This window comes from Pelophylax lessonae (genome assembly GCF_965119305.1).
Source record: "Pelophylax lessonae genome assembly, chromosome: 7".
In the NCBI taxonomy this organism is placed as follows: domain Eukaryota; kingdom Metazoa; phylum Chordata; class Amphibia; order Anura; family Ranidae; genus Pelophylax; species Pelophylax lessonae.
Genome location: NC_138774.1, coordinates 145,719,952 through 145,747,266, shown reverse-complemented (window position 1 = coordinate 145,747,266; position 27,315 = coordinate 145,719,952). Strand labels below are relative to the sequence as shown.

The 27,315-nt window shown below is 42.6% G+C and overlaps 1 protein-coding gene across 1 annotated transcript in view; it reads left to right on the top strand.

The window, feature by feature from the left end:
• Positions 1-27,315, top strand: part of NRK (Nik related kinase) — a 489,556-nt gene that overhangs the window by 294,548 nt on the left and 167,693 nt on the right. The window contains exons 13-15 of the mRNA XM_082263406.1: positions 3,925-4,086; positions 19,464-19,529; positions 26,506-26,655. Coding sequence (XP_082119532.1) covers positions 3,925-4,086; positions 19,464-19,529; positions 26,506-26,655 — 378 coding nt within the window. The remainder of the gene's footprint in view (positions 1-3,924; positions 4,087-19,463; positions 19,530-26,505; positions 26,656-27,315) is intronic.

Sequence of the window (27,315 nt, the reverse complement as noted above, 5' to 3'; positions counted from 1 at the left end):
CTCCAGCCAAAAAAATAAGTTTTAAGTTTTTTGGATAGCATAGGGAAGGGTTAACACCCCTGTACCATTTATTTTGCTGTCTGTACCCCTGTTCAGAAGATTTCACCTCACTTTCTGTCCCTATGACAACTTTATTTTAAAAATTTTGGGTTGTTGTGGAAACAAGGATTAGTGATAAAGCTTCAGCGGAGACACCTTTTTCCCATGAGAACTCTTACAGGAGTGAATTTCCCTTCCTAAGGGTAGATTTCTCCTCACTTCCTGTTGTCTTCCTCCGTTTGTAAGTAGGAGTCGTTTAAAAGTCAGATGTTTGTAACCCGGAGACTGCCTGTATATCTTACAACACATAAATATAACCAGTGAAGAATTCAAGTGAATAAATATTTACTGTCCTTTTAAATGACATGGGACAATAATGTGTGAATGGTATGAGTGCAATTCAAAAGCAAAACAAATAAATAAATGTCCCTTTAACCACTTTACCTCCAGTCACATTGCTTCTACTGCAGCAATAGGGCTCGTTCCCGCCCAGGGACGTAGACCTACGTCGCTGGACTCCTCCAGAGGCGCGCTCCCGCTGTTTTCAGTCACAGCGGGAGTCGGGCCAGGGGAGGAGCAGCGGCGATCGCCGCCGCTCTTCCCCGATCGTCGGGGAATTCGAGTGAGGAGATCCGCCCGCCTGTGTAAACAGAGCGGGCGGATCTCCTAAGTGACAGGGAGTGACAGATCGGAGTGTTCAGCATAGCTGAACATCCGATCTGTCCTTGTGTCACATAGTCACCTCCCCCTCCCACACGTCAGTAAGCACCAGGCATACATTAACCCCTCCCTCTCCAATAAAATTAACCCCTTCCCTGCCAGTGTCATTTTTACAGTAACAGTGCATATTTATAGCACTGATTACTGCAGTAATGTCACTGGTACCCCCAAAAGTGTCAAAAATGTCAGCAAAGGGTCCGATCTGTCCTCCGCAATGTCGCAGTCCCGCAAAAAAAATTGCAGATCGCCGCCATTACGCGTTAAAAAAAAAAAACACCAAAAATGACATAAATCTTTCCCGTAGTTAGTAAACGCAATAACTTTTGCGCAAACCAATCAAAATACCCTTATCGTGATTTTTTTACCAAACATAGGTAGCAGAAAACAAATTGGCCAAAAATTTAAAAAAAATTTGATTTTTACATTTTTTTGGGGGGGAATTTCATATAAAAAAAATGTTAAAAATATTATTTTTTCAAAATAAACGCTCTTTTTTTGTTTATAGCGCAAAAAGTAAAAAGCGCACAGGTGATCAAATACCACCAAAAAAATCTCTGTTTGTGGGAAAAAAAGGACGTAAATTTTGTTTGGGTACGGCGTCGCACGACCGCGCAATTGTCAGTTAAAGTCGCACAGCGCCGAATCGCAAAAAGTGGCCTGGACGTAAGACAGCAAAATCCTCCGGTGGTAAAGTGGTTAAATAACATGAAGCATTAGAGTAAGAAATATATAATTCAGTTCATCTATATATCAAGTCCATGAAAAAAAATATACGTAAATTTGAAACTTTTATAAAAATGTGGATGTGTCTCCTTTAAACATATAAATCTGGATGATTCTAGTCCACTTTTGCACTTCATCATAGTAATACCCCCCCACCAACACACCGCACTCACCAGAAGATGTGTCTGCCTAAATTATACACAGCATATAGGCATTTTAATTTTTTTCCCAAGAAAGATGAATCACGGCATCTTGTTCTTAGGAGCGGTCCCGTTAAGGATACTAACCCTCTGGTGATTGTATAAGTAAGACCATCACTTTCTGGGGTCAGCAGATATGTAATGCAGCTGTGTAAATTAATTGCTCACCACAGGAGCCAAAAATCCTGTGAATACTCCTGCAGCGATGGAAGGGCCGAAGGTGGTGCAGACCCGAATCAGGGATGCTAAAAGGGATCCTGGAAGGGTCTCTGACCAGCGTGAGGCACACATCGAGAAGGAGATGTCAGTAACAGGAGGGCCTCGGTAGGTTAGTAGTAACCTGCACCGCCATCAGCCTTTCCATTGCTGCAGGAGTATAGACAGGACGTGGAAACAGTGGTTCCTTTCTTTACACAATGGGCATGTTTCCATAAACTATCTTATAGGTTTTTATCTCCGATGGGTTAATAGTGGCTTTTAACCTATTGCACTTATCTAGTGCTTCCCTTTTTTCTTGGTGGTTCTATTGTACAGTTGGCTTACTCTTGGGACAGCTGCCACTACTGCTAAGGACTATCCTGATTACACTGAACTTCTATGGACTTTATTGCCGCACATGGACTTTGATATTTTCCCTTCTTTGCTCCAAACCATCTGCACTTTTGTCTATTTGAACATTTCTGGCTGCTGTGGTGAGCACTTTTTTTTTACACAGCTGAACTACATATCTGCTGACCTGGAAAGTGATGGCCCTACTGATACCATCACCAAAGGGTTACTATCCTTAAAGGGACCGCCTGCTAAGAACAAAAAACAGTGATCCATCCTTCTTGGGAGAATATCAAAATGCCTATATGCTGCCCATAATTTAAGCAGACACATCTTCTGGTGAGTGTGGTGTGTTGGTGGGGGTTATCATTGGAGAAGTGTAAAAGTGGACTAGAATTATCTAGCTATATGTTGAAAGGAGGCTCACCCACATTTTTTATAAGTTTCAAATTTACGTATATTTTTTTCCCTTACTGGTCAGGTGGTATATAGAAGAACTGACGCTAATGCTTCATGCTATTTCAAAGGGACAGATATTATTTGTTTTGCTTTTGAATTACAAATATACCATTCAAACATTATTGTCCCATGCATTTAAAGGGGCAGTAACCATTTATTCACTTGAATTCTTCACTAGTTATATTTATGTTTTGTAACATATTTTTTATTTATTGTGTTTGAGAGCAGCACTGCTTTTTCTGGAGAAGAAAAAGTGTCACTATATTAAATATGTAAGCCCCTCCCCCCCATTTTTTTTTTTTAATAAATAATCTAGACAGTCTCAGATTGCAGGCTCTAGGATGAAGGCGTCTACGTGAATTTACAGGCCTGAGATTCCACAAACATAGAACACTGCATAGAAAAATAAAAGACTTGCTTGCATTTTTAGAGGGTTTTTTTAGTATACATTTCCTAAAAGCTGAAAATTTCATATATGTTTTACGGACTTTAGTGGTGAGACTTTTGTGCTCGAGTTCCCACATACCTGCCTCATCAATTTACAATTTTTTTGTAAAACATGGAACATGCAGCTATGATAACTGCACAGAGAAGGGGGGCTGGAATAAAACCAGGATCTGTAGTGGCAATTGGAATTTCAGCTCATTTAATCAATAGATTAAGCCAGTGGGTGATCACGGGCTCCCACCAGACTGTTTTCTTTGAGAAAACAGTTTTATTATTAGGCTCCATTCACACTTGGACAACTCCAAAGTCATGCGACTTTGGAATGCAACTTTGGAATATCTTTGAAGGGGTGCGACTTGGATGCCACTTTGACTTTGACCCATGATAATGGACAGTTGTTGCACAACTGTCCAACGTATAACATTCAGGTGTGACTTTTGAGAACTTACATTGCAGTCTATGGCTAAAGTCGCTGCAACTTTAAGTTGCACATATTTGTCATTGAAAAATATGGGGTGTGGCATGTCATGTGACTTAGTGTCCAAAGTTACATAAGTCGCACAAGCATGAATGGAGCCTTAGGAATTATATCATTCAGAATGCAAAGAGCATAATATGACAGCTGATCTTGGAAATGTTACAGGTCAACATAATCTTGAGCAAGTTTAATGACTCTTAGACATTCGGATAGTTCTGGAGACCCATCTCTTACCATCACACTTCAGCTAAATATTACGCTGTATGCGATTGTAATGTTTTCTTTTTTTTTTTTTTTTTTTGAGCACAGCATCAGAAAAGAGAACTGGATTTGAGGAAAACCCAGGAATGTGAGCCAAAACTGCTGGAGTGGGAAGGACAAAAACGGGACGGAAGAAGGAAGGAGGGAAGGAAGCACACAGAGAATGAGAGATGTGTCCTGGTTGATGTACATGGTGCAGAAAGGAAACAGGTAACGCTACGCAGTAGATTATATAATGTTCAGTAGTAATTCTCTCCTAGATGACATTGTGGAATTTGTTTTACAACCTCAATTCTGGTAAAATAGAAGTGGAGGAGCTCTAGACCCTGCATTTTTACACATTGAAAACAGCTGTTAACTTGTCCTAACAGAAAGAGTGACACTAACTAAATAAAAAAATTATGGAAGTGGTAAACTTCTTTAAGGGGAAACTAGATTATATTGTGAATGAACATATATGAAGTAACTATTTAATGGGACTTTTTCATTTCACTAGCGTACTTCTGTGCCTAAAAGTAGAAATTAAGTTAAAAAATAAAAAATAAATAAAAATAAAACAAATAGCCCATTGAAAAATAGCATAACACCATTTTTTGCTGCAATATTCAGCTTCAAACCAGAGATGTCCCCTTTTCATCCACTAGATGTCTGATGGCCAGCATACGTTAGCGTTACTAAACCCACAACAGTAAAATTAGTGTGTAAATACAGTAAAGCATGCTTGTTATACTCACTGCGGAAGCTAAGGGGTTAATCCCCTGCATTGTGTAAAAAGGCTGTTTGATCCTGTCTGGTCCTCCCCTTCTCCCACTGTCCCAAATCCATCCCCTGATAGTACAGAGCCTTTCGAGTCACTCTGCACATGTTCAGTTTGATGTGTATTGCAAGAGAGGCCTTTTTTTCTTTGGGGGAGTGCATGTGATCAACACCGGCCAATCAGCACTGTCCGAACAGAGGGTCAGGGGTCCTGCAACCTCAAATGACAGTCAGAGAATGAAAACCCCTCCTACAAGCTTTAACCAGACACTGATAGAAGTCACAAGACTGCTATACAGTGCTGATGGGAAAATATATTTAGCAGTTTAGATTTACTAAAATGATTGCATTTCCATGTTCTGTGCACTGTGGGTGACCAGATATAGTGCATGCAGGGTCCTGGGTTTAGTAACTCAGGTTGTCCTGGACCTGCCCCAGCCTGTTACCAAATAGTAAAAGTTGAAGCTTTACAATGATGAGCTCATCTGTCACTCTGCTTTCTCTACTAATCAGCATGCTTCTTATCAACACAAACTCATTGGGGTTGATTTACTAAAATTAGAGACTGCAAAATATGATGCAGTTCCGCATAGAAACCAATCAGCAAACCAAGCAATCCGAATGCAGATTGCTCTTCAGAGGGCACCACTGGTACAAATGAGCCCTAAATTGAAAACCCAGCCGGGAGTCAGGGCACTATCAGATGAGCTTTTCATTTCCCAGTAGCATGTAGTGGCAAAATAGGGCAGTATAAAGTAACAGGGCAGGCAGCAGCACGTAGTGGAAGGGAAGTTAGTGGGCAGAATGTAGTAATACAGCAGTCAGTAAGCAGTATGTGGTGGTGGGACAATCAGTAAGCAGTATGTAGTGATACAGCAGTCAGTGAACAGTATGTAGAGGCAGGGTGGTCAGTGAGCAGTATGTAGAGGCAGGGTAGTCAGTGAGCAGTATGTAGAGGCAGGGTAGTCAGTGAGCAGTATGTAGAGGCAGGGTAGTCAGTGAGCAGTATGTAGATGCAGGGTGGTCAGTGAGCAGTATGTAGAGGCAGGGTGGTCTGTAAGCAGTATGTAGAGGCAGGGTGGTCTGTGAGCAGTATGTAATGGCCCCACCCAATATCTCCAGCTGTCAGAGGAGAAGCTGCTAAGTGCCCCCTGGTTTCTAGCTCCAGGATACTCTGCACGGGGTGGAGCTGCAAATCCATGAGAACTAGCAATATATACTCCATCAGAGACTAAGAGGAATGCTGCAACCATTAGCTTAAACTACAAAAGCAGTGTCGGCCAGCTGCTTATTCCATAGACGGATCAGCTACAGTTCCTAGCCCAATTTAAAAATAGCTCTTCCCACAGCCAGTGTCCATAAGTTCCGCCGGAAAAAAAGCCCTGCTGCTTACATTTAAAAATACAATTAAATGATGTATTGAGGATTAAAAAGCTGCAATAATGTATTAATGACTAAACACTAGTTATTATAACTACGTAGAGTTTACTATTTCATATACAAATCTCTCTCCATCTAGTGTTCATCTGTATATCCAACAATATAGTCCACATCACTGAATGACTAAAGTCAAACTTAAGATAAGCCTTCTAAAGGTTGTGCCGATTGTCAGGGTTCCAGGAAACCAGACCACACGAAGATGCAAGTAAAATAAAGCAGTTTATTAGGGCAACAACAATAAATGCACAGCAAGAGTGAGGAGCAAAATCTGGAGCAGCCGGGGTCAAGTTGAGAAGCAGATAGTCATCCAAGCCGGGATAGAGTCTAGAAGCATTTAGTCATCCAAGCCGTGGTCGAGTCCAGTAGCGGGTAGTCTGCCGATGAGGCGTCTAGAGCCAGGAAAGTCATCAGCCAAGCCAGGTCATGCACGGAGGAACACGGAGAACAGAAGACTGCTAGCAGTTATGCACCTTGGAGCACAAACACAAGGGCAAGGAGTGTAGGCGATATATATATAGTCAGATGTGCAACATCATCGTGACGCCCAAGCAGCAGGCAAGTGATGATGCAAACAGCTTATAAGAGACAGCAGTCTGCACATGTCCAACATGGCTGCCAACAGGAAGGCAAGGTAAGACCTTGACAGTACCCTCCCCCCAATGGCCCCTCCTCTGCGGAGCAAAAAACGGTTTCTGAGGAAAGAGATTGTGGAAAGCGCGGAGAAGGGCGGGAGCATGAATATCAATGGAGGGAACCCAGGAGCACTCCTCAGGACCATAACCCTTCCAGTGCACCAAGTATTGAACCTGACCTCAGACCAGATAATAATCCAAGATGTTGCTAGCCTCATACTCCTCCTGATTGCCCACAGGAATGGGACAAAGGTGAGGAAATGAAGTAGTATAGTGATTGCAAAGCAGTGACTTCAAAAGTGACACATGAAAGACATTGGAGATACGCATTCCAGGAGGAAGATCAAGGGCATAGGCCACCTAGTTCACCTTATGGAGGATGCAAAAAGGCCCAACAAAACTGGGTGCCAATTTAGAAGTGGGCACCCTGAGTTTGAGATTACAGGTCAACAACCACACCCTCTCCCCGACCTGGTAGGAAGGAGAAGATAAGACGTCTCCAGTCTGCCTGGAGCTTCTGACGCTGTGCAGAGACCCGTAAAGACTCTTGAATCTGAACCCAAGAGGAACGGAGGGCACGAAGATGGTCCTCCACAGCCGGGATGTCCTGTGGGGAGAATGACTCAGGCAACACAACGGGTTGGAACCCATAATTGGCTATGAATGGAGACATTCCGGAATACGAGTTAGAAGCAGAGTTTCTGGCAAACTCTGCCCAGGGTAGCAGATCAACCCAATTGTCCTAATGGTCAGAGAATGAGATATAGCAGTGAAGAAAATGCTCCAGAGCTTGGTTGGAACACTCAGCGACACCATTGGACTGCGGATAGTAGGCTGAGAAGAAGGAAAGTCGAATACCCAACTGGGAGCAAAAGGCGCGTCCAAGCAGAAAATCCCCATGGCAAACACTGAGGCAAGCTCCTGAGAGGTAGGCAGCCGCTTAAATGGAACCCAGTGGCACATTTTGGAGAACTGATTGACAACCATGAGGACAACCGTGTAACCTCGAGACACGGGAAGTTCCACAATAAAATCCATGGCCAGGTGAGACCAGGGATGCTCCCCATTTGAAATGTGATGCAGTAGGCCCGAGGGAAGGTGCCACGTAGATTTGTTCTGGGCACAGACCGAACAAGCAGCCACATAGGCAGCAACATCATTGCAGAGAGATGACCACCAGAACTGACGGGAAATAGCCCGGGACAACTGTTTTTTACCAGGATGACCGGCAGTCTTGGAAACGTGGTGCATGCGCAACAGTCTGATGCGCAACCCCTCATGTACAAAACATCTGCCAGCAGGTCTCTCTGTGGAAGCATCAGGTTGGGCAGCCAAGCTCTGTTCCCCAAGAGGAGAGGTTAAGTTGGTGCAGATGGCAGCCATGATATGATCTGAAGATATGATCAGTGTCTGCACAGAGTCCTCCCTGGACAACCCAGAATACTGATGAGACAAGGCATCAGCTTTAACATTCTTTGAGTCGGGCAAATAGGAGACCACATAGTTAAAATGCAACAAGAATAAGGCCCATCTGGCCTGACGGGGTGTGAGCCTCTTGGCCTCCGAGAGATACATCAGATTCTTATGATCGATGAGAATGAGAATGAGAATTGGAACCACAGCACAGAACCTTCAAGCAAGTGTCTCCACTCCTTGAGAGCCAGGATAATGGGCAAGAGCTCTCTGTCTCCAATCTTGTAATTGCATTTAGCTGGAGAAAGCTTCTTCGAGTAGAACCCACAAAGAAGTAAGGGTCCATCAGGTGTCCAACGCTGAGACAGGAGGGCGCCTACTCCCGTCTCAGACGGATCCACCTCTAGGACAAAGGGCAAACCAGGATTGGGATGAAACAGAATGGAGGCCAAAATGAAAGCAGACTTGAGGGCCTCGAAAGCTTGGATGGCAGCAGGTGTACAATTTGGGGGATCGCTGTCCTTTAGTCAGGTCTGAGAAAGGTTTGGCCCAAGAGAAGGAAAAGTTCCTGATAAATTTCCGATAGTAGTTGGCAAACCCAAGGAAAGGATGAATGGAACGAAGACCACTAGGGTAAAGCCATTGTAGAACAGCGAAAACCTTCTGAGGGTCCATGGAGAATCCTTCACCAGAACTGATGTAGCCCAAGAAGGAAACCTGAGACAGGTGGAATTCACATTTCCCAAGCTTACAGGAAAGCCCATTCTCACACAACTATTGCAGCACTCGTCTGACATCCAGGTAGGGTGATTCAATGGAGTCCGAGTAAATCAAGATGTCATCCAAATAGACTACCACGCATTGTTGCAACATTTCACGAAATACATCATTGATGAACTCCTTGAAGACAGCAGGCACATTGCACAAGCCAAAGGGCATCATAAATCGTAATGACCGGTTCTGGTATTAAACGCGGTCTTCCACCTATCGCCCTCTTTGATCTTCAGGAGGATATAGGCGGCCCTCAGGTCAAGCTTGGTAAAGACTGTTTCTCCCTTGAGGAGGTCGAACAATTCAGTAATCAATGGAATTGGGTATGCATTCTCGATCGTGATGCGATTGAGGCCCCTATTATCAATGCAAGGTCCCAACTCACCCCCCTTCTTTATGAAGAGCAAACCGTCACCCGCCGGGGAAGTGGACTTGTGAATGTGTCCCAGGGCAAGCGCATCCATCGCATACTCCTCCATGGCCTTATTCTCTGCAACCGAGAGAGGATAAACCCTGCCACGAGGGGGAATGGCACCAGGTTGCAAGTCGATAGCACAATCGTACGTAAAAATGAGGAGGAAGAGTACCAGTGTGCACCTTGTTAAATACATCTTGATACTCATGATATTCAGTGGACAACACTGAATCCGAGGAGGTACAAAGTATCTCAACAAGCCCATAGATACAAACAGCGCCACACTGTGGCGACCAAGAGAGGATCTCGACCGACTGCCAATCAAAGGTTGGATTGTGTTTCTGAAGCCAAGGGGACCCCAAAACAGCAGAGTAGTGTGGGGACGAAATAACCTGGAAACAGGTTGTCTCCCTGTGAACAGCCACTATCGCCATGTCAACTGGAACAGTCTCGTGGGTAACCTATATCGGTTATAGGGGTCTGTCATGAATCACCTCACACGGGGCTGCAAGAATATGGAATTTGCAGCAGCAAACATACTGTCAATAAAGTAACCGCCAGCACCAGAGTCTACCAACGCCTGAGTAACCACTGAACCTGCTGCCCAGGGGAGGACAACTGATTAGCGGTTTATCTTTATGGGAAACTGGGGACGAGAAAATTCCACCTAAAATCTGCCCTGGACAGGACCTTAGGTGCGAGCATTCGCGGACAGGTAGGACAAGATTTCAGGAAATGCCCACCAAGGCTGCAATACAGGCACCGGCCCTCCTTCCTTCTAAAGGCCCACTCAGCCTGGTATAGATGAGTGAACACCAGCTGCATGGGTTCACAGCCAGAAGCCACATCCCCAGGAGGCGTGGGAGGTGAGGGAGGAATGGGTGGGGGAAGAAAATGTAGGAGCCAGTCTGGTAGGAGGCCTCTGCAGGTGCTCTTTAAACGATGGTCTCTCCCTGAGCCTGGTATTGATCAAAATCAGCAAAGATATGAGAGCCTTGCTCATCAGGGAGATCCTAGGCCGCAATCTCATCCCTTAATGAATCGGAGAGAGCATGAGAGAAGACAGCCACCAGGGCCTCATTATTCCAGCCCACCTCTGCTGCCAGGGTACAAAATTCGATGGCATACTCGGCAACGGTTCGTTTACCCTGTTGAATGGACAGGAGGAGCTTAGCAGCAGAGGCAGAGCAGGCAGGTACATTGAATAACCTACGAAAGGAGGCAACAAAACTCAGGTAATCGAGTATCACAGGATTATCATTCTCCAATAAGGGATTCACCAAGGCCAAGGACTTGCCGGAGAGCAACGAGATTAGGTAGCCCACCTTGGACCTGTCAGAGGGAAGTGCCTGGGCAAACATCTCAAAATAAATGCCCACTTGGTTTAGGAAGCCACACACCGACTCCTTTCACCCCCATAGCACTGCGAGAGGGGGGGCTGAACCAGTCATCCCTCTGGTAACAGTGACTCCAGCTGCAGGAGCAGGAGTGGCAACAGGAGAAGAAGCAGCAGCAGCAGGAGGAACCACCAGGAGCAAGGTGTGCTGTGTGTTAAAGCAACATCTGCAATGCCTGAGCAAAGTGACCCAAAAGGTGATCTTGTTGATCGACTAGCATGGGGAGCGTAGGAGCACCTGCATCGTCAGGATTCATGGCCCTTGTGTACTGTCAGGGTGCCAGGAAACCAGACCACATAAAATTGCAAGAAAAATAAAGCAGTTTATTAGGGCAACAACAATAAATGCACAGCAAGAGTGAGGAGCGAAACCAGGAACAGCCGGGGTCAAGTCCAGAAGCGGGTAGTCATCCAAGCCGGGATCGAGTCTAGAAGTGGGTAGTCATTCAAGCCGTGGTCAAGTCCAGTAGCGGGTAGTCTGCCAATGCGGGGGTCATCTGCTGATGCGGCGTTGAGAGCAAGGAAAGTTGTCAGGCAAGCCAGGACATTCACGGAGGAACATAGAGAATAGAAGATTGCTAGCAGTGATGTACCTTGGAGCACAAACACATGGGCCAGGACTGCCAGCTATCAGGTGATACATATAGTCAGGTGTGCAACATCATCACTGAGCGATGCCCAGGCAGCAGGAAAGTGATGATGCAAACAGAGTTTATAAGAGACAGCAGTCTGCACATGTCCAAGATGGCTGCCAACAGGAAGGCAAGGTAAGACCTTGACACTGATAAAGTCAAACTCTTCAAAACCTGATGAAATGTGAATTAATTGCAGATATACAGTAGTAGTCACAACTGGATTGAAATGTTGAAGAGGTTTCATAGCTTACTAAGAAACTTGCTCAATTCCAGTACCTACCAGGCATTACGCTCATTATAAAACCCAAAAAAGGAGACAAAAAACTCAGAATGGGAGGGACACAAACAGGAACAAAAGAGGGAAAGGAGTGGTTTACCAAGTCATATAAATTCCAATGTGTTACATGCATTGGAACTGAATAAGTGGCTTGGATAATATCTGAATGTCTTCAACAATATCAAACAAGTTTTGCTGAATGTGATGAACTACTGCTTCAAGCTATACCATGACCTGAATAAATGGGAACATTTACAGACTATTGCAGAAATGTACTTTCTCTGATTGTTAAATTTTGTCTCAACCTTACCTTATAATAACATTTACCTGTACTACTATAGTTTGTGAATATAACACATCCTACAAGGAAAAAGGAAAAAATTACAGAGCAGAGTTTAGGGATAATTGTTCACTTAGGGATAATTGTTCACAATAACATAAGTAAAGTTCAGCAATTACAATATTTGCATAATCACATTTTAGTTAAATTTCTTAAGCAGCCAAATTATTGCTAGCTCAGATACTTGTATTAAAAATTGTATTCAAATTATTTAATTATTTTTTTTAGAGCACTATTTATTTTACAAGACATTTTTGTGCTAAGCCCTTCTATTCTTAAATAATACATTTGTTTTCACACTACTTATTAGTTTTTTCCTTATGCTTTAAACACAGTATTCATTTTTTACCCACAGAAATAAATAGTAGTTTTTCAGGGCCTGGATCTTACTGCAGAACAAACAGTTTTAAACAAACCTTGTATTCCATTTTTTTATCATTCCCACAACATTTGTACGTGTAATGGCATACCTTAGTAGGCATACAAGGGTGCCTTTTCACTGTGGGAGCCATGCATTCGCTTTACAACATTTCTTGTGCCCTGTAAAGTAGCACATGTGCCAATCGCCTTAATGAATTTCCCATACTTGAGGAAGTATTCCATAGGAAAGCAAGGGGACAGGTGTAAGTAAATGTATCAAAGATCAAAGTTGCCTATGTACAGCTTTGAATGCAGAAGGGTACCAAAAAGCCACTGCCAGAGAGAAGTCAGGACGCTGGATTAGTAAGCCCCCATTGGAGAAAACCTGACCTGCAGTCACACATTTTAGACTCTCTTGGAATTTTACCTTTGGGGAGCTTTGATGCTGAGCACTGTTCAATTTGTGTGAATATACCTGGGATTGTCAGAGGCAGTATTCCCCCTATGAATATATTTGTTTAAAATATGTTGTCTGTAGTTGGAACTTAAAACTGAATTCAAGACTGAGGACTGGGGTCTGAGTTTAAAAAAGCTGTACAAAAACCCAATTAGTTCATGAGCTGATAAAAAGCATGCTGATAGGAAGAGAGAGCGATAGAGGTGGGCTCATCATCATCATGCCAATTCTCCTTTTATGGTCCAGTCACAGGCTGGGGGTAGCTCCAGGATGACCAGGGCACAGAATTAAGTGGGTTAAATGATGCTGGCCATCAGACTGAGAATATTTATAAGCAGAAAAAAAAAAAATAAGCAGATAAAAAAAAAAGAAAGTACTGCAAGGGAAATTTCTGGATTGAAGCTAATTATTGCAGCAAAATCTAGTTTTGTTATTTTATCTTTTAATGGACTATACATTTTTATCTTGTTTTTGGCTGGAGTTCTGATTTAATGTGGGGAGTGTCACAATGACCTTCTTTCACAGTGCTCACTGTTACATGCCTAGCATCAATGCATTTATTTGCCCATAAGAAGCAACCAACTCCACACTGTAAGTGTGTGCTCTCTATACAATTACACATTATAGCACCTACATACTGTATACTGTCAATCACCCTTTGGGGCAGTGCACATTTGAAAACCCAGCTGGAAAAATTCAGACAAGTGGCTGTGCAATCTAGTTCATTCTCATTGGATCTGGGACAGGTAAACGCAACAAATAGAGGCAAATTTAAGCAGAGGAGAATGTTATTAGTTATCGTGGTTTAGTTTGTGGAAGGTTCGCCGAACCATACTGAAGTTCTGAATGGTAATGCAATATTAAAGTAATTCAGAGTAAAATCTTTCAAATCAGTTCTGGACAATTTCAAGGCTAATCTGCAAGGGATTGTCAAACAAATGGGGAAGGGGTGGGGGTTGGCTGGATATTGGCTCCACTAATGCAGAAAACAGGAATGTTGAATTACCTATAAATTCTAGTACCTGTACAGTATGGGACTTGTATTCATAGACCATGCAGGCTACCTTCAGATAATTGGACACTAGCAAAATACTTGTTGGGGGTCACCGCTAGAATTTACTCACATAACCTCACCAACTGTGTGAGATTACAGTTTTTCTAGCAAGCAAGAAAAATTATCATCAAGACACTGTATTCTGTCCTGTACTGCAAGGTAAGTAATTCACAGGCAAGTCAAAATTCCTATTATCCTAATTTTACAGTACAAGACACAGGAACATTCATAGACCATGGGAAAACAGAACAGTGGACAACAACGTAGTAAACTGAACAGCCAACAGGCCCACAAGAAAACAAGGATTACAGGACTTGAACAAAACACTCAAATAACTGCATGAAGCAACTTGTGGCTAAAGCGCACATTAGTGCCTGGACATTCACCTGATGGAACTTGGAGAACATATTAACAGAGGGCCAGGTGGCAGCTTTGCAAATCTGAGAAGCAGATGCTTAAAAAAAAAGCCAAAGGGACATCTTAGTGGAACGGGCTCTGATAGGGAAAGAAAGAACTCCTTCCCTTAATTTATAAGTCCTGGAGACAAGTTGTCTGATCCACCTGGCCATGGTGAAGTGGGAAGCAGGATGCACTTTGAGGGCCCATAAACAGAACAAAAAAGGGACTTAGTCCTGGGAACACAGGCTGTGGACCTCAGGTAGGGATAAGCTTGAGGTTTGGTCCAAACCTTGGCTGTCCAGGCATTCAAATACCCAAACGTTTACCTGTTTGGTGGTAGCCAAACCTCATGCATAATAGCAGTAGCATCACTACTAGTATTATGCATAACACCTTTCCGCTGTCAGTGGTGGGTAAGCATTTAAGTGCAGGCACCGCTGAGTCCCCAACAAGCAGCATTGCCACCAGGCCCTTCACATACATGATCAAGAATCCCCAGCCATGTAAATAAAGGGGCAGAGTGGTGGTGATGTCACTGACAAAATATGGCCATATTTGGTCAATGTCATCACCATACCACCACTCCCTTGTATATAAACCTCCCTTGTATATTGAGAGAGATTTCATTAGTGGTGGAAGTACAGCATGAGTGGATAGATTGACGGATGAAACTTCTTGTAATCGCTGCTAAATTTGCAACACTGGACTTTTATTTAAGTACTTGTCAGAAACGACCTACTCATTCACATTGGGGGGGGGGGATATCTGGAGTCTGGAGGCTCAAGTTCTGGTGTCTTCCAGATTCTGGATTGACATATTTCTGTCCAGTCCAAACTCACCCCCCCCTACAACCACCAGAGTTGTTAAGAGGCCCTTGTCATCAACATGGCACCCCTTCCCCCCCATATTCAGGGCATGCAGCTTGGTATGGATCGAGGGGGGCAGCACGGCTGTGCTCCTTTGCTGGTCTGCCAGTCTGCATGCTCGGGTTAGAAGACTGGTAACGATTTGTTGGGGAAGTGGGAACACTGTGCCTTCATTTTTTTTTGTTTGTTCTCCTTAAAATATGTAAAAAATCTAAATAGAACAGATGTATTGTCCATCAGGAGGGCAACATTACAAGTGAAGTTGTCAAACAGAATGTCTAACTGTAATCTGTGCAAAAGGGGCTCTCTAAAGAACAAAGCACCAGTTTAAGATCTTAAAGGCGACACAGGAGGACAAGTTTTGAGATTTATTGCGATTTTGAGCAACTCTCTGAATAAAAGTCTTCATTAGGATTGCAAGGCAAGTGAAGCATCAGGATTCTGGAATAAAATGGATAAAGCAGAAACCTGTCCCATAAGGGTACTCAGGGCCAGAACAGACAGAAGAGAGATCAAAATACGTAAAAGTACTCCCTGGGACTCTGCTTCCTATCCTCACACCAAGCAAAGTAATCCTTTCATGTGCAATGGTAAACTTGCCGCAGTTGGATTTCTTGCTCTAAGTAAGGTGGCAACAGCGGAGTCAGAAATACCTTTAATCCTTTAGGACTTGTGTTTCAACAGTTAAGCTATTAAAGTCAGCAACTGAAAAGCAGGATAGAATAGCTGACCTTGGGGCCACTAAGTCTGGTCTCTTTTGAAGAGGCCAATGATTATCTGCCAGAAGTCTGATTAGGTTTGTGCTTCTGACCCAACACTTTCTTCCCCCATCTTACCAAGCATTTGGGGGAAGGATCTTCATCAGATGAGAGATAAAAATAAAACTTGAATGGAGTTCAAGGATTCACCAGAGCATCTACTCTGAAGGCCAGAAGATCTCTGGTCTTGGCCACGAATTTGGTCAGCTGGTTCCGGATCCGGGAGGCTAGGATGTCCTCGTCTAGTTTTCCCCACCTTTGACCGATTTTGAAAGATTTCACAGTGCAGAGAAGACTCCCCCCAAGTCTGGGCCTTGACAACTTAGAAAGTCTGTCTGCCAATTGTCCTTGCCAGGAATGTGGATGGCTGAAAGAGCTGGAATGTAATAGGAGAGTAGCAAACTTGTTTCTTTTTGGGCAGCTTGACTTTTGGTGCCACCCTGATGGTTTATGTAGGTCACTGTTGTGGAATTACTGTGCTAAGAGTGTTGGAGATGAAGGCGTCATACAACCGTGGGTGATGATGTCATTTCAATGCGGCGAGACGTACACCGATGGGAACTTTCAGGGCGGCATTTTGCTTGCATTCCCTCATGTAATAGGGAGTGTAACTGCTTTTAACTTTGTCAATTATTTTAATAAGTGGAAATACGCTATTCGAATCTCTTTTGCCAGACTCTTTAAGTCTGCTTAAAATAGCAGTAAAAATCCTGCTTTATGGCATACTACTGGCGAACATAACCAGCAAGGAGGATTGCAAATTTCAGCATATCCAGGAGAATATCAAGCGCTTGTGACTCCTTTAATACAGGAGTCCACACCAGTCGGTGAGTGAGTGGTGCACGATTGACCATCACGTTCTGCATGTATGAAGATACAAGGATATGGTCTAACTTATGAATAACACGTTTTCCTTCTTTATGTATTATTTATTTCACATAATTCCACATAAATTGTATTGTATTGTAAATGTATTCATCATGAGTTCATAAGTGGTGATTAACTTTTATGTAACCAGGTAGCGCTCAAAATACCTTTTGTATTGCTGTGGAATTGTTTCACTGCACCTTGACTATGTGACCTTGTAGAATGGAGGCCAGTGTTGTTGAGTCTGCTGGCTGTTATTTACAGAATGTTGATGGGAGGTTTTAACTCCTGTAGGGACCTTGTCCCTTGTACCATCAAAAAGTGTAAACTTTGCTCCAACCTGTAGGGCTGGCATCTGTTGTAACCACCCTCCAGGATATGTGAAAGGATTGGAAATTCACCATGTTGGGGGGAAGCTTTGTTTGACTGGATAGAAATATGTCAATCCAAGGACTGTATTTTTCTGTTCCACGTCATTAGGAAGGTGGATTGAAGAGGACTTGTGTGAATCGAAGCAAAGAGATCTGCCTCAAAGGAGGCTACCAGCAAGCCTAGAACCCTCATGCAGAAGCGACATCTTTCTGCTATGGAAGGTCATTCTGGCTTGGACGGTGTCCAAAACTAAACCTAGGCACTCCAGATGGTATGAGAGCTGTGGAGTAGACATTGGAAAGTTAATCATCAAGGCAAAAGCTTGAAAGAACTGAATTGTCCTCTGAATGTTGGCAGAAAAGGTTGTGGCAGTAGAGTCCTTCAGCAAGAGGTTGTCCAGGTTAAGTGCCCGGGGTCTACAGAAGAGCCAGAAGTGAAACAAGCACTTTTGTGGACACTCAGGGGGCAGGGGAATGCCTAAATGATAGTGCTACAAATTGGAGTGTTGAACTCACAGCAAAGCTCAAATTGGTGTGAGGGGAAGATGGGGATGTGGAGATAAGCATCTGTTATGTCTGTTGATGCCATACATTTCCCTTGACTAAGAGACACATTGACAGATCTTGTTGATTCCATACTGAATTTAGTATGAAATGCATAGTAATTTTGTTTAAGTCCAGTATTCGGCAGGTGCCCCCATAAACTTTTGGGGCAGTGCCTAGGTTTCAGTAGAGGTCTTAAAAATCTTCATCTGAAAGAACTGGTACTACGACTCCTTGTGTCTGAAATTAGTGCTCATTAACTCTACTTTCATTTGGTCTGAAGTTTGCACATTGTAGGGTAAAAAGTAAGAATGGGGCATTCTATAATAAACCTTCTCTGGGCCCCTGTTTGTTAGCTTTTAAAAATAGTGGCCACTATATTTAAACACTTAAACAGCAGTAACTGGGAACTCTTCGGAGTCATTTCAGAATCTGCAGGGCAACGTAGAGGTCTTTTTTACAAATTGCTACTATGATGAGAACCAAGGAAGAGGGTCTGCTAGAACTAAGTTGGCTCAGGTGGATAGATCAAATAGTCTTAAGCTTGCCATACATTAATAATTTTTTCCTTCAACCAGCAAGTTGAACGAAAAAAATGATCCGATTCCCCCATCCACATAATAGAGGTGAATGTGGAAATCACTCTCGCTGAGCTATTGTGATCGATTGGCAGGGAGTTCTCCCCACCATCAGAACACATTGATCAGTGTTGCCAGGTATATGATCATTTTGGAAAAACACAACAGGCTGATCTGTAGATTAACTTCTGTACAACCAGCCTGCCCATACATGGATCAAAACTTGGCTGGTCCCTGTTTTAACAGCTGAATTTTGATCCATGTGTGGCTGCCTTTAAGCCCGCCATACATGAATGCAAATTCAGCCTGTTCAGCAGGGACCAAGTGAATTTCAGTCCATGTATGGGCAGGCTGGTTGTACACACGTCTATCCATCAACTTCTGTAAAACCAGCCTGTTAGAAAATTTTCTCTGGAGTATATTCTGACAATGGGGACATTTTCCTGCTGTCAGAATAGAGTAGATTCCCGCATCCACAATGAATGTGTGATCGGAGGAATCAAGTCTTTTTTTTTTTCATTCAAACCACTATGGTAGACCTTAGCTTATGTTCCCCTGAGACAGCAATTGCTGATCTTTCTCTGTGAGGGTGAAACTGAATAGTTTATTACGTAAGCAGACTTACACATGTACTGTGTCCACCTTCAGGTCCCATGGCAGCTGCATGGGCCACTATACGTGCAGTAAAATGTCCTTGAGTGCCACAATGATACAGCATGTACATTTATAGAATACAAAGATTACAAAATAGGTGTATTACCTAATGCCAGGTGAGGGAATCTTATCTAACTACAATGTTTTTTTTTCTAAGGAAGATATAACAGAGTGTGGTATGTGAAATTTAGGAATCCACACGTTTAGCATGTTTTAAAAGTACAGGGTTACAACCCCTTTAAAATTGGCACTAAAGAATAAGATTGTTTGTATTGTGTAAAGCCGCATAACTTAAAGTAATAGCAAAGGTTTCTTTGTGCTTAAAAACTTCTGTTCTATCTACCATTACACTTAAGTTGTAGTATTTTTTAATATACTTTAAGGAACAGTGCAACTAAAATCCTTTTTTAATGCAAGAGACATTTTTTTTGTGGATTTGAGAAACTGAATTGGTTAAACAAATTTATAGTCTACTCAATGTTATTCAGGTTACATCAATTAACAATAATAATTTAGTTTCCATGTAAATTTTAGTGTCTTGCTTGACTAATGTAGAGATACTTTAAATGTTTTAAAGTATTACAATGTCTTAATTCTAACTGCAGCATGAAGATCTATTACAGAAAACAGATGGAAGAAGCAACCCAACAGAAAAGTGTCTACATGGAATGGTAAGAAAGATGTTTGTGAATAACAGTCATACTCTGTGCTAGAGTACATAATTGTGTCTAAAGGCATGTTTTTGGTTAACACAGAGAAGGGCTTAAATATTGGTTGGTAATTGTTATTGTCTGTGTCTCTTATGGGGAGATTCACACTTCTTGTGTGTCCCAGGGTTAGGACTACTGTTACCAGGACTGAAAGTGAGGTAAAAGCCATTTTTTCACTGGAACAGGAATAGAGGGAAATCTTGCAATAGGAACACGTATGCTCAGCTCAGTTTACATTCTTTCACACTGCAAGTGTGCTGGTATGACTGCTCTCTTGCACATACATGTCAGTGATGTCATCCCACGCCATCCAATCAAAACAGCCAAGACTGGCACCTAGAAGAATCCCAGGAGAAGATGCTGGCTCCAGCGCAGGACCTTGTGGGCATTGGACCATTAAATTAAGGGTCATTATTTGTACCTTTATTTCCACCTTAACATTGACAGGAGTGTCTCCCTTTCAGTCGGCTTTGCTGAACTTCCAGGTTCAGTTCCTCTCTAGCTCTAAGGCCCTCAGGTCAACTACCTGAGGCCGCATAGCAACTTCTACAGAGGAGAAGGCAGCCACCCCCTCACTCCGGGACTCTGCTCTCCAGCTGAAAGACCCCGAGCACATGTGTCCTTGGCATTTATACAGTATCCCAGCATACAACGAGGCAACTTCCTCTGCCAATCACCAGGGCTGTACTAAATGTCTGTGCACTCATTTTCCAGGTTTCCTCCCACTGTCCAATATGTCGCCCTATTGGATCAGTATGAAACACTACTGATAAACTGAGCTACACCTGAGCACAATGAGCAGACCTCACTAGCAGATCCTGCTCTCCGGTAGGCAGAAAATAATATAGATTTACCTGGCAATCATTATGGTAAGCAGAAAGAATCCAAAACTATACTCTCTCTCTCTAGCACCTACCTAGGAGGGTGCTACACTAACATCAGCAGTATTAGTTGACACATCAGCAATCTTCTCATCTAAGATCTTGATTGAGAATGCATTTTAGCCAAGACCCCCATATTGAGCAGTTGGTAGTAACATGCTTCACACATGAGAAACACCAATCAAAGGATCAGAATATTAAAAATTAAACTCTAGACAAGATGTATATTTTTAGTATGGCATGATATGGTTAAAGGAAAGAAGCAACCTTCATTTTAATTGCCATTTGTGTATCATTAGAGATATTTTGCTTTGCTTGCTTTAATGGAGACATACAATTAAGTGACAGTTTATCTTTCCAAAATGAAGACATTGCTTTGACAATTGTCACTAGAACAAGTGCCCCCAGTGAAAAATATCTCTCCCCCCTTCTGCTTCAGTGGGAGCTGTGAAAATGTATATTTCCCATCACTTTGTGGCCTTTTGGCAATGGTCACCAGGACAAATAGTGGGGTGAATTACCCCAACAGTAAAAATCTTTATTTAATCTAAAATGGAAACAAGATTTTGGCTAAGTTTAGCACCCTCCTAGGTAGGTGCTAGAGTAGCTAGAACAGTTGTGGCTCCTCTACTTAACAGAGGAGCAGCTAGGTAAATTTATTTGGGTTGTCTACTTAACAGGAACTGTGATCGTTTAGTTCTGCCTCCTCAGGGTGTTCTGATGCTGCTCATGCTGTATGGAGTTTCCCTGTATCCAAGCAACCTGGGAAGGTTCTGGATTGTAGGCGGAAGCCATTCAGATTACCAGCATCGATATAGATGAAGCCCCAGCCAATTGGAAGGAGAGGTGCCCCTAGGCATGCTGGGTGCCTATATTTATGTTCAGGGTGCACCAGAACTCCTGTTTTTTTCCTGTAGAGGGGGTACATTGCCTCTGCCCAGCACAAGCTGCCATGCAGCCTCAGGTGTGCAACTTGAGGGCCTGAATGCTGAAACCCAGTGTTCTCTTGAAAGCTAACTGAGGAAGAATGTCCATGGATCCTGTCTGGTATCATGGAGGAAGGTGACTTGCAACCAGGGCCTTGTGAGTCTGGTCCCTTAAAGGGATCCTAGGGACTTGTGCTGCTGAATCCCCATTTGGGTACTAGAAGTAATCTGCTGGGTGTAAACTAAAGGGGACACCGACTGGTGTCCTGAAGAGCAGGGCCCACTCAATTTCTTCTCTTTGCAAGGGGCCTGGCGGGCCATAGGTGGTGCAAAATTAGCAGGATTCCCGCATCAACACAGTCAGTGCCGACAGGGGGATTCCTCCCATCTGCTCCCATAGGCGGGTGAGGGAAGCCATCCCTGCCAAGAGAAGACAGTGATTTTTTCTAGCGGCTATAGCAGCCGCTAGCAATAATCACAAGTTGGCTGGTTGTACCCAAGTTTTAATGAACAACTTGGTACTTTTAGCTTGCTCACACATGGTTTGAAACTTGGCTGATTCCTGTTGAACCAGCCGAGATTTGAACCATCTATGGCTGACCTAAAAAAGCTGTCCTCACCTGGATAGGCAAGTTTGGAGTATCCTACTATTCCCTTCCCCTATCCCAGTTCCAAAAAACTAAAATAAAACCGAAAAAAATAAAAAAAAAAAAATAAAACAACAACCCCTAGACTGGTCATTAGAGTAACGAGCAAAACATTGTGTGCACCTGACTGCAGGAAATACTGTGTGACTGGCTGCGGGGCTGACACTAGGAAAGAGCAGGACAAAATACCACTACAGAGGGTAACGCTACATAAAAGTATAAAACATTGTACAACACTGAGCACCTCACACCCCACTCACACAAGAGAACAGAAGGAATCAGCTCATTCCTAGACAAATTCTGCCCAAAAAAAGATATCACAGGATGCTACCGAACATCTAGAAAAACCAATTACTCCAACCGAATGGGAAATAGCAGTTAAACAGCTAAAACATTGTAAAAAGCCCGGGACCAGACGGACTCTCGGCCACCTACTATAAAAAACCTTCACAACTATATTAAATGTCCCCTTTCTAAAAGCCTTCAACCCTCTCTCCTCCTCTAACCCCCTTACACTTTGGATGCTTGAAGCACACATAACAGTTATTCCGAAAGCTGAAAAACACCACAAACAAACTACGAATTATAGGTCAATCTCGCTGCTTAATGTTGACATCAAAATATTCTCAAAAATCATAGCTACCAGATTATTACCACTTCTCACCTCCATTGTCTCCAATGACCAAGTAGGTTTCATACCAGGAAGAGAGGCCAGAGACAATACTGTAAAGGCTATAAATTTATACCACATAATGACCTCAACAATCCAAAAAGGCTTCTTCTTGTCTTTGGATGCGGAGAAGGCATTTTATAGGGTGTCATGGAACTACATGAAAGCAGTACTTCAAACCTTGGGCAATAGCCCTGACATGCTTGGTTTTATAATGTCACTATACGCAAACCCTTCTGCAAGGGTGCGAGTTACCGACACCCTGTCAAATTCCTTCCCCATCCGTAACGGGACTAGACAGGGTTGCCCTCTCTCTCCTATCCTCTTCATACTGACACTAGAACCATTTCTATGCAGTATTAGACTCAACTCAAATATACAAGGAATCCAAGTTGCTAACAGAGAACTCAAGCTAGCTGCTTTTGCGAATGATATATTATTATTCTTATCTAACCCACAAACCATGCTACCAAATTTACACTCTTCCACAGCTTATCCAACCTCAAGATCAATTTTTCTAAATATTTTGCTCTTAATATTTCACTCCCATTTCACCAGGTAAACCAATGCAAAGAAAACTTCCCTTTTCAATGGAAAACAGACTCAATCACATATCTAGGCATTCAACTTCCCACCAATCTATCAGAGCTCCATGAGATAAACTACAAAAACACACTACACAAAGTAACGTCCGATCTCAAAGGCTAGGACAAGCCCATTTTCTCCTGGTTTGAGAGGGTGGCGATCCTAAAAATGAATGTCTTACCGAGGTTGCTGTACATCATGCAGACAATACCAATCCAGCTCCCACGTACCTTTTTGAAAAATTCAAATCCATTTGCACCAAATTTCCTTGGAGTAGTCGCACACTGAGGATAAATTACAAACAACTTACATTACCAAAACATTTAGGAGAAATTGGACTACCAGACCTACTAAATTACTACAAAGCCATTCATCTTACCAGACCTACTAAATTATTACAAAGCCATTCATCTTACCAGAATAGTGGACTGGAATGTACATTACCCGTATAAAGATTGGATATCATTAGAAGCATCCTGCATGACCCTCCCCCTCCATTCACTACCATGGCTTCTAGGAAAAAATATCCCAGAAGCAATACACTCCCATCCGCTAATTGGACCAACCATACGTTGCTTTCGTAGGATTAGCATTCACACTTCTATCTCATCCACTCCAGGCCCACTTACCTCAATAAGACTGAACCAGGACTTCCCCCCAGGCATGCACCATCGCTTTCTGGATAAATACTGGTCAGACTATCAAAATACTGGCTTATCACTTCTTTGAAAAAGGTAAATACCCATCGGCTTCTCACCTAGCTACACGGATGAATAAACTGCCCAACCCCCCCTGGAAATACTTACTGCTTACACACCATCTCAAATCACTAGACAAAAATACATCCCGATCCAGAAAACTCACCCCTTTTGAGACGCTATGTACCCAAAGAACGCCTCAAACACACCTCATCTCCTACAATCACTCCCTTCTTTTTGCTGACCATTCCTCAAATGACAAAACAGCCTGCAAAAAGTGGGAAAAAGAGCTCTCCCTTTCCCTACCTCAGGAAGATTGAGAGCATATATACGCAAACATACACAAAAGGCTCGACCAATGTTTCCACTCAAGAAAATGGCTATAAAACTACATTCCCGCTGGTATCGCACTCCATCTCTTTTGCACAAATTCAAACCCACAATTCCAGACACATGTTGGAGATGTCAAACTGACCGGGGCACGTTACTTCACTTATGGTGGTCCTGCCCTCAGATCCAAACTTTCTGGAAAGAAGTACATAGAATAACGTCCCAGGTGACTGCCAGAAACTTAGAAATGACCCCTGCCCAATTTCTCCTGCATCACTCCTCAACACCCCATAAAACACACAAGTCTCTAGCTATGCGCATGATCAATGTAGCGAAGCAATGTATCCGGAGACACTGGAACTCTACAAACCCCCCCCCCCATCAAAGAATGGCTTACCAGAATAAACAAGATAACGGAAATGGAAGAGTTAATACACATTGTAAGAGACACCCCCTATTAAATTTAAAGCCAAATGGGCCTGTTTGATACATTTTAGATCTACATCAGAATACAACCATCTATACATTTCATATACCCCTCCTTGAAAATGTTAATGTAACACTTCGTAAAATCTCACACATCAGACGCTAAATCCGCCCACAAATCTCAACACTTTTGACACTAAAAATAAGTGAACTGTTTTGTACCAATTGTAATGAGATAACCCCTTACACTCAGAATGACATGATAACCTGCAGATGGGGGGGGGGGGAGAGTGAGAGATGGCCACTCCCTCCTCTCTTTCACCCCCCTCCCTTCCACCCCCCTTTTTCTTTTCTTCTTTCCCCTTTCTCTCTCCCCTCCTTCTTTAATCCCCTCACCTCACCATACTTTCTCCACCTCCCTTCCCTCTTACTTCGCTGAATTATCGACCCTTTCTTAGCTTCCCTCCATTTCAAACACTCCAACCTACGAAGTGAACAGATTGAATGCCAATCTTAACAGTCTAGTCCAGGGGTCTTCAAACTATGGCCCTCCAGTTGTTCAGGAACTACAATTCCCATCATGCCTAGTCTTCTCTGTGAATGTCATAGTTTTACAATGCCTCATGGGATGTGTAGTTCCGCAACAGCTGGAGGGCCATAGTTTGAGGATCCCTGGTCTAGTCCAATACATGCACTTTAAAACTGGTGCGCGCGAAATGAAACACTGAAAGTATTCTCAAGGTGTACTAGGGTAAACTCATTTAGACACACTCACCCAGTAGACACCACAAAATAATCTGAAACATAGACATAAGCCCAGGTCTATGACCAGCTTACACCCAAAGAATATGTTATATCACCAGAAAACCAGTCAAACTAAATACGTTAACGCTGGCTTAGGTCATTAATAACGACAGTAATAATATATGTTGTCTGCCTTAAGCCACCATTACAATACTAAATACTAACTGCATTCAATAAACAAATGACCAACTGCTCAGTACGCTGATATCTTCTTACCAGACAAAGAAAGAAGAGAAACGCGTTGCCCCCCTGCTGCGGACACAGTTTGCGCCCAAAAGGGTTGTTCGGAAGGGATGACCAACAGGGTTAACAAAATTTCCACATTTTGTTTTGTTCGTTTGAAATGTTTATGTACTTAAATTGTTATGACTTAAGGCCCGTACACACTTGACGGGAATCGGATGAAATATCCTCCGATTTTTCTCTCTCTTGCTCAGCGTTCATTACCGTTTTTAGTTGACAGTGCATATATGTTCATGAAATTTCTCGTCCAATTTTTTTTTTTTGGGACATTTGTTCCTAGACTTCCGGGTCGTCAGCAACTTCAGATCATGCGCGGTCTTTCGTATCCGATTTTTCACGGACGTACTGCATACACATTCAACGAAAATTGGTCGTCTGGGGACAGACGATAAAAATTTTGGGGTTTGTCCCTCCGTTTTTTTTCATTGAAAATGTCGGCATCGGCTGCTGAAAGTTGTGTACACACTAGCCGAATCGTACAATTTTACCTCGGACGGGAATTTTTCGGCAGATTTTCTACTAGTGTGTACCCCACTTAACAGTTGTTACAAATGTTATCAGTATCACCGAGATCATCACTATTTGTATAAGATGTTCACTTTACCTATTTATACCCTGATTTTCTATGCAAATAAATGAAAAACTTTTCTTGAAAACCAATATTTTTTGTAGTAGTAATAAGATAAGTACGGTAATATTGTCATGCCTTTTTTTTTTTTTTTTTTAGAAAACAGATTTGCAAAGCCAAAAAAAAATTCACCGTACACTGCCCAAAGATCAGACTCAGCTGTTATTTCTCCAGCATGATCATATGGGGAAACATGTAGAACCAACAAATCATACTGTCGATCATCCAAATGTGAAGCCCTTTAATGATGTAAGTTCCTGTTTTTTTTTTTTTAGAAATTTGTACTACCCGAACAATTATCATTTGCCATTCCAATTGCAGACATCTGTGCTACATGTGACATTTTTCCACCTCCATTCTATAATTTGGAACAATTTGCCCAGCTTATCAAGTTTTTTGAGTGACGAGGTTTAATTTTAAGAATTATAGATATTAAAAATATTAATTTCACCTTGCTCTGATCCTGCTCTTAAGAGCATAGGCTTGTTTTAAGCAGTTTCTATTATAGGATTCTATATAGTGTATTCTGTACAGTGCATCCCACCAATAAATTATATGGACAATGACACCTATAGACAAAGGGTGGTCTATAGCATGTGTCTAAAGGTGAAGTATAACATAGCAACATACCGACCCATCTATTTTAATGGAATCAAAAGGAACAACCCAAATATATATTTAAAAAAAAAAAAAATCAAACAAGACATACTGTGAAATAAAAAAAAAAATGAAATATTGATTTAGAAAAAGTATTTCAATGTACATTGGAATGGTTTACTACACAAAATCTACAGTAACTCACAAAAGTGAGTACACCCCTCACATTTTTGTAAATATTTTATTATATCTTTTCATATGACAACACTGAAGAAATGACATTTTGCTACAATGTAAAGTATTGAGTGTACA